The following is a 20,711-nucleotide window of genomic DNA, read 5'->3' on the forward strand; positions in this document are numbered from 1 at the left end:
AAGCAGTTGCAATCCCTCCCATGGTATCATCCGCAAACTTAATAAGCGTACTTTCTATGCCGATATCTAAGTCCTTAATGAAGATATTGAACAGAGCCAGTCCCAAAACAGACCCCTGCGGAACCCCACTTGTTATGCCTTTCCAGCAGGATTGGGAACCATTAATAACAACTCTCTGAGTATGGTTATCCAGCCAGTTATGCACCCACCTTATAGTAGCCCCATCTAAATTGTATTTGCCTAGTTTATCGATAAGAATATCATGCGAGACCGTATCAAATGCCTTACTAAAGTCTAGGTATACCACATCCACCGCTTCTCCCTTATTCACAAGACTCGTTATTCTATCAAAGAAAGCTATCAGATTGGTTTGACACGACTTGTTCTTTACAAATCCATGCTGGCTATTCTCTATCACCTTACCACCTTCCAAGTGTTTGCAGATGATTTCCTTAATTACTTGCTCCATTATCTTCCCTGGCACAGAAGTTAAACTAACTGGTCTGTAGTTTCCTGGGTTGTTTTTATTTCCTTTTTATAGATGGGCACTATATTTGCCCTTTTCCAGTCTTCTGGAATCTCTCCCGTCTCCCATGATTTTCCAAAGATAATAGCTAGAGGCTCAGATACCTCCTCTATTAGCTCCTTGAGTATTCTAGGATGCATTTCATCAGGCCCTGGTGACTTGCAGGCATCTAACTTTTCTAAAAAAACCAGGAGTACTTGTGGCACCTAGGTGGTACTCCTGTTCTTTTTGCGGATACAGACTAACACGGCCGCTACTCTGTAACTTTTCTAAGTGATTTTTAACTTGTTCTTTTTTTATTTTATCTGCTAAACCTACCCCCTTCCCATTAGCATTCACTATGTTAGGCATTCCTTCAGACTTCTCAGTGAACACCGAAACAAAGAAGTCATTAAGCATCTCTGCCATTTCCAAGTTTCCTGTTACTGTTTCTCCCTCTTCACTGAGCAGTGGGCCTACCCTGTCTTTGGTCTTCCTCTTGTTTCTAATGTATTGATAAAAAGTCTTCTTGTTTCCCTTTATTCCTGTACCTAGTTTGAGCTCATTTTGTGCCTTTTGCCTTTCTAATCTTGCCCCTGCATTCCTGTGTTGTTTGCCTATATTCATCCTTTGTAATCTGTCCTAGTTTCCATTTTTTATATGACGGCTTTGTATTTTTTAGACCATGCAAGATCTCGTGGTTAAACCAAGGTGGTCTTTTGCCACATTTTCTATCTTTCCTAACCAGCGGAATAGCTTGCTTTTGGGCCCTTAATAGTGTCCCTTTGAAAAACTTCCAACTCTCCTCAGTTATTTTTCCCCTCAGTCTTGATTTCCATTGGACCTTACCTATCAGCTCTCTGAGCTTACCAGAATCCGCCTTCCTGAAATCCATTGTCTCTATTTTGCTGTACTCCCTTCTACCCTTCCTTAGAATTGCAAACTCTATGATTTCATGATCACTTTCACCCAAGCTGCCTTCTACTTTCAAATTCTCAATGAGTTCCTCCCTATTTGTTAAAATCAAGCTTCCTCCCTAGTAGCTTTTTCAACCTTCTGAAATAAAAAGTTGTCTGCAATGCAGTCCAAGAATTTGTTGGATAGTCTGTGCACCGCTGTGTTATTTTCCCAACATATATTTAGATAGTTGAAGTCCCCCATCACCACCAAATCTTGGGCTTTGGATGATTTTGTTAGTTGTTTAAAAAAAGCCTCGTCCACCTCTTCCACTTGGTTAGGTGGCCTGTAGTAGAATCCTAGCATGACATTACCCTTGTTTTTTACCCCTTTTAGCCTAACCCAGAGACTCTCAACATTTCCGTCTCCTATGTCCATTTCCACCTCAGTCCAAGTGTGTACATTTTTAATATATAAGGCAACAGCTCCTCCCTTTTTCCCCTGTCTAGCCTTCCTGAGCAAGCTGTACCCATCCACACCAACATTCCAATCATGTGTATTATCCCACCAAGTTTCAGTGATGCCAACAATGTCATAGTTGTATTTATTTATTAACACTTCCAGTTCTTCCTGCTTATTACCCATACTTCTCGCATTTGTATATAGGCATCTAAGATACTGGTTTGATCTTGCCTACCAGTTTTGCCCTGACCCTCCTTTCTCTCAGCCATGATAGCCCACACTCCCTTTTGTTTCCGACCCATCTCCCAGGTCTCCATGTTAACCACTTACCTGTGGGCTTTGCTCACCTGTCCCCGTCGAACCTAGTTTAAAGCCCTCCTCACTAGGTTAGCCAGTCTGTGTCCAAATAGGGTCTTTCCCCTCCTCGAAAGGTGAACGCCATCTCTGCCTAGCAGTCCTTCCTCAAATAGCATCCCGTGGTCAAGGAAGCCAAAGCCCTCCTGGCGACACCATCTTCGCAGCCAGGCATTCACCTCCATGATGCATCTGTCTCTGCCCGGGCCCCTACCTTTGACAGGAAGAATCGAAGAGAATACCACCTGCACTTCAAACTCCTTCACCTGTACTCCCAGAGCCCTGTAGCCACTCTTGATCCACTCAGTGTCACACCTCGCAGTATCATTTGTGCCCACATGGATGAGTAGCATGGGGTAGTAGTCAGAGGGCTGGATAATCCTCGACAATGCCTCCGTAACATTTCGGATACGGGCCCCCGGCAGGCAGCATACCTCCCGAGATGAAATGTCAGGGCGACAGATGGGCGCCTCCGTTCCCCTCAGCAGAGAGTCTCCGACCACCACTACCCTACGTTTCCTATTCGCAGTGGTGGCAGCAGACCTCCCAGCCTTAGGGGTACGAGGCTTCTCCTCCTTTACTGTAGGGGGTGATTCCTTCTCTCCTGTATCAAGAAGAGCATAACGGTTACCTGTTACCACGGCGGGAGGGTTCGGAGCAGGGGTGGAGCACTGCCTGCTGCCAGAAGTAACCAGCCGCCAGTGTCCACCCTGAGCCATCTCCTCCTCCACCAGTGGTGTATCAGCAGTCCTGTGTACTGGGACAGCTACCTCAGCTTTGTCCACATGGACACTGTCCAGGAATTGCTCGTGGATTCGGATGCTCCTCAACCTAGCCACCTCCTCCTGTAGCTCTCCCACCTGCTGCCTGAGAGATTCCACCAGCAGGCACCTTTCACATTGGATGGTCCCCCCAGCCTGGATATCAGTAAGTGGAAATTGCAAGTTACAGTCTCTGCAAAACCACACCAGGATCTGGGTAGAAGCATCCATGCTCAGGCGCTCTGTCTGGCTACAGGCGCAGGTGGAGGAGACAGAAGCAGTGCTGGCACAGGTGTTGCGGGTCTTCCTAACCATCTTAAGCCTCCCTCTGTCAAACTCCCCTGTCTGCAGCCCACTGTCCGCTGAAAGGGTTGTTTAAGCAAGAAGTTTTGAATGTAGTTAGGTTTATAGGTTTTAAAGGGAATAAAGGGAAACGGACAGAACCCGCAAGGGACGCCCGCTCCCCTTCCAAACTCCCTTGCGAAACTCCCTGTTAGCAGCCCCAGATGGTTGGGATAAAGGGTGAAATTAAAGCATAGGTTGAGAAGAATAAATGTGAATTGGTTTTTGAAGATGTCAGGATTATGGTGAAAAATCCTGCCAGTGGTCCTAGAGGAGAAAGCAAATTCTTTAAGTTTTCTTTACTGTAGGAATGTTGCAAGGTGCAATTTTATTTGTAGATTACCCTCTGCAATTCTTAATTGCATATTTCACTGTTTCTATATCTGCTTCCATCATAATTTATGTTCCCCGTCTGTTACACTGAGTGAACATACAGTTTGCAGAATTTGCAGCCAAGGTGTTATTTCCATGAAACATATGAAGGGCCCCAAACAAAACCTCTCATCATGGTTTTGTAAGTTTTCTTATACATTTCACAGTACTTTCCGGTGTTGCATTTGAGGAAGAAATATAATAGAGGCTCACAAGAAAAGATGCTAGTTTTTCATTTTGTGGTTCTCTTGGCATGACTATACTTCAAGATGTTACAAAATTTCCATTCTTGTTAGGAAGTCATAATTTAGCCATCAGCCATGTGCTCCTGGCTGACACTGGGCATTAAAAAAATATCCCAAAGGTGAATACAAAAAAGAGAAGGAAAGGAAAACAAATCAAGCCATTTCGAAGTTACAACTGAGCCTTGGAGGAGTCAGGTAGATTCAGGCCTCCCACCCCAAATATGTCATGCCACATGGTTCTATCTGCTGGTGGTGGTGCTGCTGTATTAATTTGCAGAACAGTCTGTGACTAAATATACTTCTGTTGTTGTATGCGGGGTAGTTGTAGACATGTCGGTCCCAGGATACTAGAGAGGCTTTTGAGCCACAAAGAGCTAACCTGAGGAAGAGCTCTGAAGCTTGTCTCTCTCGCCAGCAGAAGTTGGTCCCGTAAAAGATATTACCTCACTCACCTTATCTCTCTCTATATACTTCTGTTAAGCAAGGACAAGGAGGTGGATGTGACTTCCACTCCATAGCGGAGGGGCTGTACCAAAAAAAGGCAAAAAGCGCTACAGACCACTTTGTGGAGCATGAGGAGAGAAGGCAGAAAGGGACTGGGAAAGGAGTTAAGCAGTATTTTCACAGTATTGCCAAACCTGAGAAATCCAAAATCCTGACAGATGCCACCAAAAAGCACGCATTTGGCTTAAAAATCACAGGAATTTTAAAAACTAAATATGTTGTGTGGGGGGGGGGGGGTTGACTCTCACTGCTGATTTCTTTACTCTTAGTGGAATTCCCCTTGATGGCGGGGGTGTGAAGTGCTTGTTTTAGGATGAAAGTTCAACCTGAAATGGACACACAATGCCCCCTCTTCCTCATAATGGGAACGCCAATTTCTCACTCCTAATCCCTGGGTGACATCTTTTTCTTCTCTGCCTCCTTCGCCTCCTCCTCACACTTTCCAGCAATCACCCTCACTCTTGCACCCCTACCCCTAGAAGATGAAGCCTATCCAGCTCCTTTTGCCCGTTTATCTACATGAAGTGTGAAATTCACCCTCTATAGGCGGTTTAGGCACTCAGCATAGAGATGTTTTGGGGAACGGTTACGGTGGGATTTTAAAAAGGATTCAGTGACGACCTAACTCTGTTGCTATTGAAGTCAACGGGAGTATTGTCACCTTTGACTTCAGTGGAAATAGGGTTAGGTCAACTTTGAGCACCTTAAAAAATCCTCCCCTTTGAGCAAGGTCAATCACAGCGATGCTGAACTGTGCTTGTAAAAGAAGAGTTAGGCCAGTCAGTACGAACAGGGCCGTAACAAACTGAGCCAAGTCTATGTTCAGTGCTACGCTCTCAGCACGTTCAATTATTATTTTCCCTCTTTACACTTTTAATGTGCATATTGATAGTTTCTCTGTATTAATTTACACCACACTATACTACACTAAATACAGATTTGAGCCAAAGGTTGGTTTAATATGATATGGTGCACATATAAATTGTACAGATTCTTTGAAATGCAGATTATGGGAGTTCTCTTTTGTTATATTGTTTTATTTTGTTAATGATTTTGTGTTAATGTATTGTGTTTTGGAAAGAATGAGAAATTCTGCACTAACGGTCTATGAAGGAGAGCTGTGTATGTTACCATGTATTCATTTATTTATAAATGAAGACTAAAAAAGAGCACCTGTCTTTTGCTCTAGCTGTGCCTGACAAGGTACAGTGATAAATTAGAGAACTCCTACAATACCCTGTTTGCCAAGCTGTCCCAGCAGCAAAAATAATATTTTACATCCTCCTACCCTGCCAGACTGAAAATCTCACATCCCAGGTGATGTTTGAGATTCAGCCAGAGTTGGAGGAGGTGAAGATGTCTTATGGGTCCCTACCTCTGGCATGGTCTGGTTAGGACACCTCTTGGGATCAGGACGAAGGCCCGATGGTGCCATGTTAGATCCTGAAGTTCCAGGAGACAGTGGCTAGGATTTGTTGTCAGACAGCTGCTTCTTCTGTAGCCTCCAGTTTTCTCCCAAAAATCTCTTTTATTTTTAAGGACCTCAAAAGGGGGAGTGACGGACAGAATAGTCTATCCGCTTATTATTTTTTCCACCAATTAGGCCAATTTCTGACACCAATTTTGGTTTATTGATGTCCAGTCTCACACTTCACTTGTTTACCAGGCATGAATTTAACACAGTCCTTAAGTTATATCAGTAGGTCTTTTTGTTTGATCTAATTCAGTCTTTCTGTCTTCCTTTTGCGCCTTTTATCAGCAACATTTATTGTTATATGTGATTGGAATATTTCATAAATTGTATAGGTCCAGTTATTATAACAACACTACCCCTTACTCAGGGCTGTGTACAAAGTACACAGTCTTCCAATACTGTTTCTGTGTGTGTTTTGTAGATACAAATAATTGTTGAAATTTAAGCAGTTTGTCAACCATGGAAATCCAATTGTGAGCACTTTCCACTGGGTACCCTGAAGTAAAGTATGCACTAACAATATTTGAAAGAGCCCAGTAGAATGTGATGTACTCAGTAGAACTCTCTTTCAAAGCTTGTAGAGTCTAATCCCATATAATGCATATTTCATGGGAATATATTTTAAAAATAATTCGATCCTTGGATAGCACAAGGGACCTATTGACAGAAATGTTTATGGCCAAGAGTGTACAACTGTTGAAATTTTTTAGACAGAAGATCAATATGTGGGCACAGCTTCAAAAGCCGATAATACTTTCTCTGGTCCCTGAGGAGAGCCGTTACAATTGTTTAGTGCAAGAACTGAAGGAGTATGTCTCTGATGAGAAAAAGAGAAAATCAGGGTTAGCTGCTGTGAGCAGAGATTTTTCAGAGCACAATGAATAACTGGTTCTTTAGATGTGGTTGTACACTTTGTTCTACAAGAGAGAAATTAATTTTATTGGTGTATCAGTATACATTTGCTATCATGTCACAATCACTTTAAATAGTTATGAGTAGTGCTGGTCAGAACTTGGGATTTCCAATTTATCAGAAATTTTGACATTTCAAAATTTGGTTTTGTTCCAAATTTGACTGAAACCAAATTTTTCAAAATTTATCTCAAACTCAAAATTCTGAAAAAATTTTATTTCAGCAACACTGACCCAGGGTGTTTCTGAAACAAAATGTGCTCCGCAGGACTGGCAACTGCTGACTGAAATTGAAATTCTTGTCAGTTGCACTGGTGCTAAAAGAATGTCAGTTTCAGTCAGTGGCTGCTAGGGCTCCAGGATTTGTGAATCCAAGGTAGGTCTGCAAAAAGTCCAGGAGTTTCAGGCCATGAAAGCCTGTCCGAGGCCTCCAGGTTCCCAGCGCCACACCAGGGAGCCTGGAAGCCCTGAGAGCCTGGCCTCAGGAATCTAGTTCCTGAGAACCCTAGCTACACCCTGATCTTCCAGGATTGCCAGGGTCTCTGGTAGAGAGCCAGAAGCTGAACCACAGTTAGAACAGGTTCTCGGCTCTGTGGCACAGTTTGCATTTGACAAACCAGTATTTTCCGACAAAACTTCTTCAGTGGCAAATTTCCCACCAGCTCTAGTTATGAGCCTGGGCAATATCGTTTCAGACTGGGAATTTCTTTTATAATGCTGCCTTCAGAGCGGTATACAAGTAGTAGCAGGAAGATGTTAATAATGTTTTGCATATATGTCAGGCCTTTTGTCCAAGGATCACAAAGTCCTTTATAAATGTGGGCATTATTTTACAAAGGGGGAAAGTGATGCACAGGGAGATTATGACTTTCCAAAGACCAACAATGAGTGAGTAGCAGAGTTGTCTCTGGAACCTAGAATTTATTATTATTGTTTATTTTATTACAGTGGTGCCTCAGAGTTCCAATCATGGACCACAATTCCACTATGCTAGACGTTGTACAAATATAGAGCCACAAGACGATCCCTGCCCCAAACATCTGACAATCATCAGTAGCTTGCAACATCCAGTCCCCTGCTCTAACCCATATACCATGTTGCCTCCAAATATATTGATCAAAATTTGCACTCATTATATATAACCTGTTTTACAGATTTTTTTATGTTTTCATTTTGAAAGAAAATCTCAATCACATGCTAAATGGTATTTGGTGATGTGTTGTGTATAAAGTGTTGCATTTCAATCTGTTAGCTACTTTGACAGCCCACACCTAATATAAGGATAAAATACAAGCAAGTAATTGAATCAAAATGTGATGTTCTTTTGGATTTAGCTATTGTGCGGTACTTGTTTCTCTTTGAGAAAATCTAGAAAAGACCACCCTAGTAAAACACAAAACAGCCCAGATTAATGATGGTGAAATTTTGCCAACAAACTTGCATCTGGGCAATAAACTTGTTTGGAGTGAATTTGTCCAGCTGTAGTTTATACCCCTGATAAATGAGGTTTATAATTGAATTTCTGAACACTGCAGTACCTCTCATTCTCTCCAGCCAAATGGCAATCTCTTTTATATTTATAATATTTTTTTCTTCAGTTTATATTATCACTCTCTCTAGGGGCACTTTAAAACATACAAAATCCCCAGAGCTACCTACGTTGACAAAATGTTAGCAATGCAAAAAGGAACTCAACATACACGTGCTGAAATAAAGCAACGTCCGACCCATTAGGCAAAATCTTGGGAAGTAGATAGGCAATATGCTTGGAAGGTCAGCAAATTTGGGTTTTATCAGATGGGTGGAATTTGCTTCCCCCATGTCATCCATTGTGGATGTCCAACCCCCAGACATACAATTCTAAAGACTTAAAATTTGAGCATCCCAGCTATTCATAACTTTAGCGTAAAATACAAGGAGAAAGGCAATTTCTAAGGTAGCTGGGACATAGACCATAAAGGGCTTTGGGTTCAAAACCAATATCTTGAATTGCTTGTGAGAACTGAGTGGAAACTTTATCCAGCTGATGGAGCTTGAGAAAGTTCTGTTTATGGCAGTGTTCATTTATATAACTTAGAAAAGTTTTCTGAGATTTGGGTAGAATCGTGGTCCTTATTGAAGTCAGTGAGAGTTTTGCCACTAACTTCAATGAGGCAGGGTTTCATCCTAGGACTTTAGAGAAGGTAGTTTGGGGGGAAAAGGGAGGAAGTGGAGTCAGTTTAGGAATGTGGAAGCTGGAAAAGGTGAGAGCTGTGGGAAGGGAGAAATCAAGACATGGAAAAGGTAAAAAAGTGAAGGGGGATAAAAAGGAGAATTGATTGGGTGGGAGGGAGAATTTTCTCCTCTTCCCATTTCTGCCATCTCCCCCATCCCCCTTTTGCCATTACCTCTCCTCTTCTTTTCTGTTATCTATTTCTTCCTGCCCAAGAACTTCTATAGAAGCAGGACCCCTTTCCAACTTGGCTATTTAGCCTGGTGAAATATTGGCAAGTAAGGATGATATGTGTTAATTACTTATTAGAAGAGAGTTAATAGGAGTGATTGTTTCCCTTGGGAGTTATTCTTAAATAGGCTCTCCTTTTAGTGTGTACAAGGCTATTTTGATTATGGAAGAAAAATAAACATAAATATTAAAAACTCAGTCAAAGTCTTTAAAGTTCTTTTATTTAGTTTTCAAGTGAAGCAAACAGAACAGATCAGTCTGACACAGGAGACAAAGCTATGTTCTCAAAGCAGTTATTACTGTTAGAAAATTATTCCAAATCTGAGTTTAAAAAAAAAAACAGTTTTTTTTCGCCTCATATGGTAGGCATAATTGAATGTTTACTTCTTTTCTGGCATTCCTGAAGAGTGGCTTATGTAGCATGCAGAGTCTGAAAGACACATCCTTGTTTAAGGAGGTAATTTAAACTGGATTGCACTCAGGAGCCTGACGCATCAATTTAAAGGAGTTAGAAGATAATATGAATAGTTCTGATTTTCGTTTTAGATGAAGAGATCAGTTCAGCAGAACTTTGATAAGTTTTCAGCATCAGTTGATTAACATTCCATTCATCTGACCTCATTATAGAATGCTTTTCTAATCCTGTTCCTAGACGCATCTATATTAGACTGGTGACTTTTGCTGTGTTGGCATTTCCATTATAGCACCCTTTGTCCCCAAACCATAATGGAGTTTTACCCATACCAGAAAACCATTTTTTTAAAACACTAGATTAAAAATGATTTCTTTCTAACATGGGTTAAACATACTTTATCTGATCACTGTGGCCTTCATTTAGAATATGGATCTTAGTCCATGCTGACTAGCCAAACATTGTTTAACTCTTGTTTTCAGAAACCATTATAAAACCAGTGCTTATTAACAATTCCTTAGCACATGTAAAATATGGACCCAAGTCTTTGTTTGAGGCATTTCTAACTCAGCTGTAGAAATACATATCAGCATGCATGCAAGATTTCAGCCTGGAGAGGAGAGCTCTTTCTTTAAATTAAAGAGAATTCTTCTCAAATTCCTCTTAACAGTTTTTATTCTCCTCAGTGCTGTGTCTCCATCTGATCTACCCCAGTTGGTGCAGTTCTTCACTGCCTGACACCTGTGTAGTCCGTTACACCCGTGTAAATAGAGTGCAAGATTCTATCATTCTGATTTGACAGCATTTTACATCCACTTTGCATTTGATAGCATTTTACACCCATTACTCAGAAGAAACACAATGGAGAATCAGGCCCTGAGCCTTTAGCTGAAATTGGAGCTTGAATGAGGATGACTGGCAGAGAGTCAATGCACATAAGACTGGGATAATGCTTATACATTCAGGGACGCAACCAGGAGAAATGGCACAGAAGTGTATCAGCTCTGTTGATTGAGGAAGTGTGTTTGTGATTTATCCCTCATGTTCACAATTTGGAGGTTTTATTAAATCTTCACCCCCTACTGGGTAACAGCTGTAGCCAAGACTCTTTTTCCTCATCTGTGCTTGGCAAGAAGAATGCATCCTTTTCTTTCTAATTCCTACCTTGCATTTCTCACCTCAAGATTAGAGTACTGTAACATGGGGCTACATTTTAAGCAATGTTTCATGCAGAGAGCTCGTTACACTTGTGTTCTGTAGTATTCTCTGGCTGTAGATTAGTTTCTGAGGGGAATTTATGTCATAATAGTTGGGTCCTGGCTACGTGACAGTCCACATCTCTACCTGCAGTTTCAGTCAGTAAAGGTGCTCAAGCTAACAGTCAATAACAATCTTTAAACGGGAGGAGTGGGGGAGGAATCAGGTCTTTATCAACTCACTCCAGTCCTTAGTCTGCCAGATTTGGATTCATTGATTTACAGCACACACTGTACCCAAGCTGCTTTACACTCCTGATACCGCTTCAACCTTAAGATCAGAGTTTAGTTCAGTGGTTCTCACCCTTTTTACCATTGTGGGTCGCACCCAATACTACCTGTATGGCCCTGAGGGGCCGAAGCTCTGTGCTGATTGGGACGCAAGATGAGAACCACTGGTTGAGTTTCTCTCACCTCTCAGTAACTGCAGTAACTGCCCCGTCTCATAGTTCCAAGACTCAGTTTAATTGTCTTGAATAAAATAATTCCTTACTGGCAATTTTACAGAAGTAATAATAAGGAATAAGAAGTAGTAATAAGGAAACTGTATAATAAAAGGTAGTGTAGGTATAAAAATAAGCATGATTGAGATGCATATGAGAGAATTATCAGAGGGGTAATCGTGTTAGTCTGGATCTGTAAAAAGCAACAGAGAGTCCTGTGGCACCTTTAAGACTAACAGATGTATTGGAGCATAAGCTCCATAACCATTCTCAAAACTACGATACCCGCACAAGGAAATAAGGAAACAAATCAACAGAGCCAGACTTGTACCCAGAAGCCTCCTGCTACAAGACAAGCCCAAGAAAGAAACCAACAGAACTCCCCTGGCCATCACCTACAGTCCTCAGCTTAAACCTCTCCAACGCATCATCAGTGATCTGCAACCCATCCTGGACAATGATCCCTCACTTTCACAGACCTTGGGAGGAAGGCCAGTCCTCGCCCACAGACAACCGGCCAACCTTAAGCATATTCTCACCAGCAATCACACACCGCACCATAACAACTCTAACTCAGGAACCAATCCATGCAACAAACCTCAATGCAAACTCTGTCCACATATCTACAACAACAACACCATCACAGGACCTAACCAGATCAGCTACAACATCACCGGTTCATTCACCTGCACGTCCACCAATGTTATATATGCCATCATGTGCCAGCAATGCCCCTCTGCTATGTACATTGGCCAAACTGGACAGTCACTACGTAAAAGGATAAATGGACACAAGTCAGATATCAGGAATGGCAATATACAAAAACCTGTAGGAGAACACTTCAACCTCCCTGGCCACACAATAGCAGATGTAAAAGTAGCCATCTTACAGCAAAAAAACTTCAGGACCAGACTCCAAAGAGAAACTGTTGAGCTTCAGTTCATTTGCAAATTTGACACCATCAGCTCAGGATTAAACAAAGACTGTGAATGGCTAGCCAACTACAGAAGCAGTTTCTCCTCCCTTGGTGTTCACACTTCAACTGCTAGCAGAGGACCTCACCCTCCCTGATTGAACTAACCTCGTTATCTCCAGACTGATTCTTGCCAGCGTATTTATACCTGACCCTGGAAATTTCCATTACATGCATCCAATGAAGCGGGCATTCACCATGAAAGTTTATGCTCCAATACATCTGTTAGTCTTAAAGGTGCCACAGGACTCTCTGTTGCTTATATGAGAGAATGTTAGGCTGATCCTAAAATTAAGTTACAAAGTAAAGTTTAAATCTTACCTGATAGAAAAGTCTTATCTCACCCATAGCTTTAAAGCTTTCTTTCCTCAGAAAAATGTATATCTCTGTCCATAGGTGTAAGAAAGGATTCAGTAGCTTTAACCCCTGGGCTTTGGCAGGTCAGGATATGTCTCTCAACTAGAGTATAGCACCTTCTAGTCCAGCCCAAAGAAGATTAAATTATTTGTAGTTGTTTGGTACAGAAATTAAGTGAGTAGAAAGTGTTAGAGTGGCTGAGCACTGTGATGGTAGTGGGCTAAAGTCTGGAGAATGGTGTTGTATTGGTCATATATTTTTCCTTAACTTATGATTTCTTTGGTGTTTCAGTGTCCACATGTTTGTGTTTGAAATACATTTGAGCAATCTTCGTTCTAAGTTAACAAAGATTTGTAATGGAGAATGTCTTGGTGGCATTTGAGTGGTTGGGGGGGGGGATTTTTCTTTTAATTTGTATAATGTATTTATCTATGAGGACTGAGGACCCAGGATGGGAGACTGACCACGGGGCCGGAAAAAAGGGCTTCTTTAAAACTGTGTATGGGGCAAGGAAGCTTTCAGTGATGCGTCTCTGCTGAGTGGTTAAATCTTTTCACATGAAGCATCAAGAGCCTGGCAGCCTGAAAAGCTTTGAGAGCCAGCTGGAGAAAGCTTGAACAGATGTTCAAGCTATCTCCATTGGCCTGTGACATTTTAAACAAAGAAGCTATGATTGCTTCACCAGCTCCCCGGTTCCCTTAAACCTGCTGCCTGACCAGATTCACTCGTGAGCCCTCAGCTTGTCTCCATCCCAGTCACTTCCAGCTCCCTCGTCACTTTCTCGTGCCCATTTGCCCCCAGCAGTTAATTTCTTGTCAGTATAGGTGCTTACTTTTTATTCAGGTACATTTTATATGTATCAATTCTGTAGTGATAACTGTTGTACTTGCAAGAAATATTTGTTTTTAAAAATGTATATGCTTTGACCCTGATTCAAGCACTTAAGCATGTACTTTAAGCACATTAGCAATCCCGTTCAGCAAGCATTTAAGAATATGCTCTAGTCCTTGTGACTGTACTAGGACTATTCATATGCTTAATGTTAAGCACATGCTTAAATGTTTTGCTGACTAGGGGCCTTATCATTTACAAGTAGAAAACAAGACAGCAGGGAAGGGACACAGCAGGAGGGGTGTGTTCTGAGGGTGCATAGGGATTTGACAAGTTCTGTAGGGTAGCCGGCTGAGGAAAACATTGTTATGTATGCCTCGTAAAATTCATAAAGTCTTCAGGAAAGCAGTTTCCCACCTGTGGGCTTCCTAGTGTTCAGGAGATCCAAAAGACAAGTTCTTGGAGCAGGTCCCTGTGGATAGGTGAGCCATTGAAGTGCTGAGCTTGCAAAGTAGTTGCTTGGATGAAGAATGTTTTCTCAGTTGGCTACCATATGCGCATACTGCAGAAGTATGCAATGGACCCATTCCATGTAAAAAATAAATAACTGACATGAAATCACAATATTCACTGTAAAAATACAGTGTATGACTAATTAATTTGTCAAATAATATGTTAAACTTTGCTGAATAAACAGAAATGGTTGTTATTAAATTGTTCATAAATCAAAATATGCACATTAGTAACATTTAAAAACAGTCTAGATCAAGACCTTCTGCTAAAATTTACACATCAAAAAACATACACAGTCATCAGTTCCATCAGATTAATTTGTCACCTTTGTTAGTTCTCTCTGCTCAAATGAGCAGTAGTGAAACAGTTAACACTGTTGGCATTTAAATTGGCATCTTTAGGTTTCAGAGTTAACTCCTCTATTGAGACAAGCAGTGGCAGTTCATACCTCTCAGAGCTATATTCTCAGTCAGTCTATTCTGTTTTTATTATGTATTAAGTAGTGCTCTGAGGGTAAATCAGGGCCCCATTGTGCTAGGCACTGTACAATGGTGTAAAATCCTGGCCTTTTTGAAGTCAGTGGAAGTTTTGTTGTTGACTTCAGTATGGCTGGGATTCTATCTGTGGTCCCTGACCAAAAAAGTTTATCATCTAAGGAGGCAAATGACAAGAGAGCAAAGGGATACAGTTCAGGAAGACCACACTTTAACACTGATTTTCCTTTGGTTCATCTTTTCTTCACATCCGTAAGGACTACAAACATAATTATTTGTACATTAATGGTTGGATTCTGGAGCATCCGTCTGCTGAGAGAGTAGATTATACAAATTTCTCAGTTTTTAAATACTTATACCTTTTAAACTAATCAACAGTCTTACATCAAAATTCTCCAAAAATTAATTCTACACGAAAAGAATAAGTGCTTTACATTTGGGGAGGGCACACTATCATGTTCAAAGCAGAAAAGCTTAAAGCCTTGTGCGAAGCACAAACCCCAGTGCAACTTTATGGAGTCACTATTGTGTCTTGTTTCAGAGTGATAGCCGTGTTAGTCTGTATCAGCAAAAAGAGTGAGGAGTACTTGTGGCACCTTAGAGACTACCACATTTATTTGGGCATAAGCTTTCGTGGGCTAAAACCCACTTAATCAGATGTCTTGGTAATTAACACAGTCATCTGTAGTGGGTTCCAAATAACTTAGCAGCAGCCTTAGATTTCAGTTTCCTTTATTTTTTCAGTTTGAGTTAAAAAAAAAAAAGTCACTTGGTGACATTTGTGTCTTTGTGTCTGCCGTTTATATGATATAAAAATTGGTGTAACCAAACTTGCAAAATTCAACCTTTTTAGTGTGACATATATGCAAAGACTGCTTCTTATCTTGTCTGCTTTCAAAGAACCTGAATGTGTACTTCACTCTGTACCCGAGAACATCCTAAGAAGGATAGAGAAGGGTATTTATAGTTCTGACTCTATGGATCAGGGGTAATCAGTTATTTTTTGCCAGGTCCAAATTTCTTGGTCAAGGTATTGTCAAGGTCCAGACTCCAGAGAAAATAATACAAAAACAATAATAATGTTTTAAGTAATAAGTAAATAAAAAGATGTTGCGGTCCGTTCAAAAGTGTCTGGCGGTCCAGATTTGGCCCACGGTCCGCCTATTGACTATCCCTGCTATGGATTATTCTTTATAAAATGGATTAACCTCCCACTGCAATGTCTGGAAAGTGCAGTGTGAGCCAGTTGATAACACAGATAAAGCGCACAGGAATCCTGCTGAGGGACTCTGTATTCTAAGTAACATAAGGAGGTTCAGGTTAATTAAATAAATCAAAACAATGATTACGCTTCTTTTCTAATTCTTGTTATGTCTGCCTTCAAGAATCCAGGACTATGTGATGTTCCTCTTCTGCACTAATGGGGACAGTGCACCTCGGGCGGTAGCAATTGCCCTAATTACAGGAAGGCTCTCATGGGCTCCCTGCTGGAGTTTTCTTCCATGGATGGCAACAGGGATAGAAATCAGGAAACAGAATTCTATAACCAGCTTCCTGTGTGAACTGGGGCACATTTCTTAGGCCAAGGTTTTCAAAAATGGAAGCTTAAATACACATTTAGGCAATTGCTTGATTGTTTAAAAGGGCTGAGCTTCAGTGGGAGCTGTTGGGAACTTAGCACTGTTGAAAATCAGGCAGATGTCTATATGTGGATTTTGGAGTCTAACTTTAGGCTCCGTTTTTTTAAAAACTTACTCTAATATCTTTCTGCCTCAATTTACGCTACTGTAAATAATGAGGATAAGAATATTCGCCTTCTTGACAGGGGTCTTGTGTCATGAACATCTGCAAAGATCTGAGATATCCTCACATACATAGTGCTATATAAGTACAAAGAATTATTAATTATTATTTAACTGCTACAATAACAGAACCTTGCTTATCTGGGAGTAACAGCTTTCTCCAGGTGCAAAAGCCTCTGCTGATCTAAGAGCTGTCTGGGTAGAGGTGTTGTTATTAACACTGGCAGTGTCCTAAATCCCTTTGTTCTGTAAACAGTTGGTCTGAACTGATCTTACTCTCACCTTGAAAGTGACTGTTTTGATCCTCCCAAATGCTGGTGACAGTGCTAACTCTGCACTGGCCTCACCTATCAGCCCAACTAAAATGCTTTGGATCGTAAACCAATTTTTGTATGTATTATACAGCATAATTGAATAAAATATTAAGTGTTTAACCTATAAGCACAATAGAGGAGTAATGTAAAGGAAGGCAGTATACACTTCTGCTAACTGTGTCTTCAAAGTCTAACTACAGCCAGAGAACCATGTGACAAGACTTTCTGGTCACAAGCCTTGCTTACTTTTGAACTCGGTCATGCTTCCTCGATCACATTTGCCACTGACTTTGATGGGATGAGGATCAGGCTTTAGCTCCATCATTGGACAATTACTTTCATGCTTTTTCCTTTCATGCTTCTTTAGCATCTTCCTTGGGAAAGAGTTGGGCATTGTATTAGCAATTTTTCATGTGCCACTCTTAAACCCTTGGATTTTTATCTTTGTTTATTGCAGCTGGTGCTGAGGAGAAAATTGGCTGGGCATTTGGCCTGGGATTAGAGAGGCTGGCCATGATCCTCTATGATATCCCTGACATCCGCCTGTTCTGGAGTGAAGACGAACGCTTCCTGAAACAGTTTAGTGTGCCTCAAATTGACCAAAAAGTGCATTTTCAGGTAAGATAGATAGATATATAATTTTCTGTCTGTAGGAGGGATTGGTCATTACCAAAGGAGAAGGGATGTTATATCAATGATGGAACATTTTTATTGAACTCTGGATATTCAGAAAATCATTTCTGTTCAGGACAGCACTGACGCACATGCTTACGTGTTTTTCCAGGATAGGAATGGATTCAAGAACGTGCTTAAGTGATTTCCTGAAGGAGGGTTGTAATTCTGTGTTGCTTTGAATGGAAGCTGCCTCTAAAAATACTGTAATAAATTCCCAGATCCTTGCTTGGTGTTACAGCCATGCTATGTACATTCAAGTCACTGGTAGTTGCTTGGCCAACCCTCCACAAAACAGTTTGGAAATGTGACCTGCTATCTTCAATGTGTATGGGGGTATAGCTTTTAATGATACTTAACAAGCACAAGTTTCCTTTGCCCCAATGTATCAGCAGCATTTTCCTCCAGCCTCTTCTGTGGGTGAGTTGCACGCTGGGGTTTCAGCAGCACTTTTGTAGTAACTCTGCCATCAAAACCATCCTAACGTTTCTGTAGCTGGCAGACTGCCACAGCTGCAGTAATACAGCAGCTGAACATGAATTGATTGAAAGGCACTGCTACATTCAGAATATACTTTACCATCAGCATGGGGAAGGTCAAGTCAACTGGCATCATGCTCCAGTGGAAGGGGTTACCGAAAAGCTAGACTAGCTACTGAAATTTTACTGGGTGTCTCTGTAGGAGAAATTAGATAATAATTGTTGCAGTACTATGTCAAGGTGGGAAAGGTGGACTTTAAACACTAGTGTCTTTACTATTCCTCTCACTTAATTTGGGAACCAACGTGGGGTTTTTTGTTGTTTGAAAGTAAATATAATATTAAAAGATAAATTACAATAAATCTGAATCATCTGTTGAAACAGCTCTCACATTTGTACAATCACCTAGCAATGAAGATGCATTGGCATATAAGATTGGGGAAAGGCCACCACAATTCTCCTGTGAAATACTGTAAAAAGAACCTACACAAGAGCAAACCTAAATATTCCAGTGTGTTCACAAAGATCAAACTCCAGCTGGAGGTTTGAAATACCCAGACATCCATTCAAATACAGTACGCATACTTACAACTCCAACTTTCCAGGAAGGAGGAGCTAGTCAAAGCAAACCATGAAAATGACGGACAGAACTCAGTCAAAGCTGAAAAGCCTAGTGAAAAAAACAACTTTTTTTTCTTCTCTCTAAATGTTATTGTGGATGTGAGGCTCCAGATGATGAAATTTATCTTATCTAATCTAATCTATTTCAGAATTTTACACTATCACCCATCACTTGTATCTGAGCACCTTCCATGTCTAATCATTAGGAATAGGAAGGCCCTGTTGGACTTCATGAATCTTTGGTACCCCTCCCTTCACAGGGTCAAAACTCTGCTTGAGGTAGGGTTTTCCTTTGGAGAGGGCAGTTATTAGGAGTTTAGGAATAAAAGGAGTGTTTGAATTGAGTGTGTCACATATGGCTGAAAAGCTTCTCAAAGAGGAAGGCCTTGCAATGTTTCCTAAAGATAGTTAGACTTTGGATTTGCCTGATTTCTTCTGGTAGCTTGTCACATAGCATTCAGTTTAATTCAGATCAGCATCATGCTTATACAGAAGTTAGAATGATAAAATAATGTTTATTGAGAGTTTTGAATTTCATTACAAGTGTTTTACTTTCCTTGACCAGATTTAACAGCAGCTCTTCTTGTACCATCATTAAATGAAGCTCTTCAAAACATAAAACATAACACTTCCGTGATGCTCAGACTATTCCTTCAAATTCCTCTATGCCAGTACCAAAAAAACAAAAAACAAAAAAAGAGGTTTCTCTCCTCTTGAGATAGATGAAAATGGTCCCTATAGTAACAGTCAAAAGTCGTTCTCCATGTGAAATCATAGAAATTAGGGATCTGAGAGGAATTTGACTGTATTAGGCAAAATTCTGTCCATTTTAAAATACTCCAGTGCCAGGCCGTCTTCCACATCCACTGGCAGACTATTTCACAGTCCAACAGAGTTTAGTACAAACATTTTCCTGCTAGCTTGTGACTTTTTTTCTTTGCTCCATTTCATGCCATTGCTCCCTGTTTTACCACCATGCACCACCTTAAACAATTTTCTCCTCATCTTAGTGCTCTTCTATGATTGCTTCACCATTCTTCTAATACTTGTAGATTGTTATAGTTCTCTAAGTCAGCAGATAGCCAACCTAGAATAACAAAAAATGCATATTTAGTTCTGCCTCTATAAGTGAATCCTCAGACATTCAGTGATTTCTTCTGGGGCAAAACCATGGCAATTTGGCTATCTTAACTGTGTGAATTTCCATACTTTAAAATGTTTGCATTGTTAACTGAATTCCTTAGGCTTCTAATTTCAACTGGCTGGAGTGCATCATGAGGCCTCAATCTCTATAGGCCTTTGGAGGCTTGTGAGACCACAAGGAAACTAGCAGCCCTCCACCCCCACTCAAGCCTTTTTTCAGGGGCCTCCCTAACCCTCAGCTCCCACAAGCCCTAGAGAGGCTCAGCAGGAGGCCCCTAGCCTCCATGTATTGTTAGTTTTAAAAGGTTAGTTGGGCTTCCCGCACCTTTCCTACTGCAAGCCTTAGGAGGCTCACCAGGCACTGAACTTCCCTATGGGCCCAGGTGTGCCTGTTTAGTCTTAGGCCTGGTCTACACTATGAGTTTAATTCGAATTTAGCAGCGTTAAATCAAATTAACCCTGCACCTGTCCACACAATGAGGCCATTTATTTCGAAATAAAGGGCTCTTAAAATCGATTTCTGTACTCCTCCCCGACGAGCGGAGTAGCGCCAAAAATGATATTGTCATTTCGAATTAGGGTTAGTGCGGCCGCAATTCGATGGTATTGGCCTCCGGGAGCTATCCCACAGTGCACCATTGTGACCGCTCTGGACAGCGATCTGAACTCGGATGCATTGGCCAGGTAGACAGGAAAAGCCCCGCGAACATTTGAATTTCATTTCCTGTTTGCCCAGCACAGGAGAGCATAGGTGACCACAGAGAGCTTATCAGCACAGATAACCATGCAGGCCGATAACCGAAAAAGAGCACCAGCATGGACCGTATGGGAGGTACTGGATCTGATTGCTATATGGGGAGAGGATTCAGTGCTAGCAGAACTTCGTTCGAAAAGACGAAATGCCAAAACTTTTGAAAAATATCCAAGGGCATGATGGAGAGAGGCCACAATAGGGACTCAGAGCAGTGCTGGACACCGAGAAATGTTATTGTAAAAATTACTAAAAATATTTGTCTTAGAGAAACAAGAAATGATAGGCCAGCTGTTACTAATTGTTTCTCTTGCTGCCAACTCCGAGGTTTGGCTCCCACCACTGCTTTAGTCAAAGGGGTTCTTTAAAGTTTCTTAGGG

General features: G+C 41.2%; 1 protein-coding gene across 7 annotated transcripts in view; it reads left to right on the forward strand.

Moving 5' to 3' along the window:
* FARS2 (phenylalanyl-tRNA synthetase 2, mitochondrial) overlaps positions 1-20,711 on the forward strand; it is a 380,087-nt gene that overhangs the window by 206,785 nt on the left and 152,591 nt on the right. For all 7 annotated transcript variants that reach the window (XM_065584915.1, XM_065584913.1, XM_065584914.1 and 4 more), the window contains one exon: positions 17,123-17,283. In XM_065584915.1, coding sequence (XP_065440987.1) covers positions 17,123-17,283 — 161 coding nt within the window. The remainder of the gene's footprint in view (positions 1-17,122; positions 17,284-20,711) is intronic.

This window comes from Chrysemys picta, chromosome 2 (genome assembly GCF_011386835.1).
Source record: "Chrysemys picta bellii isolate R12L10 chromosome 2, ASM1138683v2, whole genome shotgun sequence".
Lineage (NCBI taxonomy): Eukaryota > Metazoa > Chordata > Testudines > Emydidae > Chrysemys > Chrysemys picta.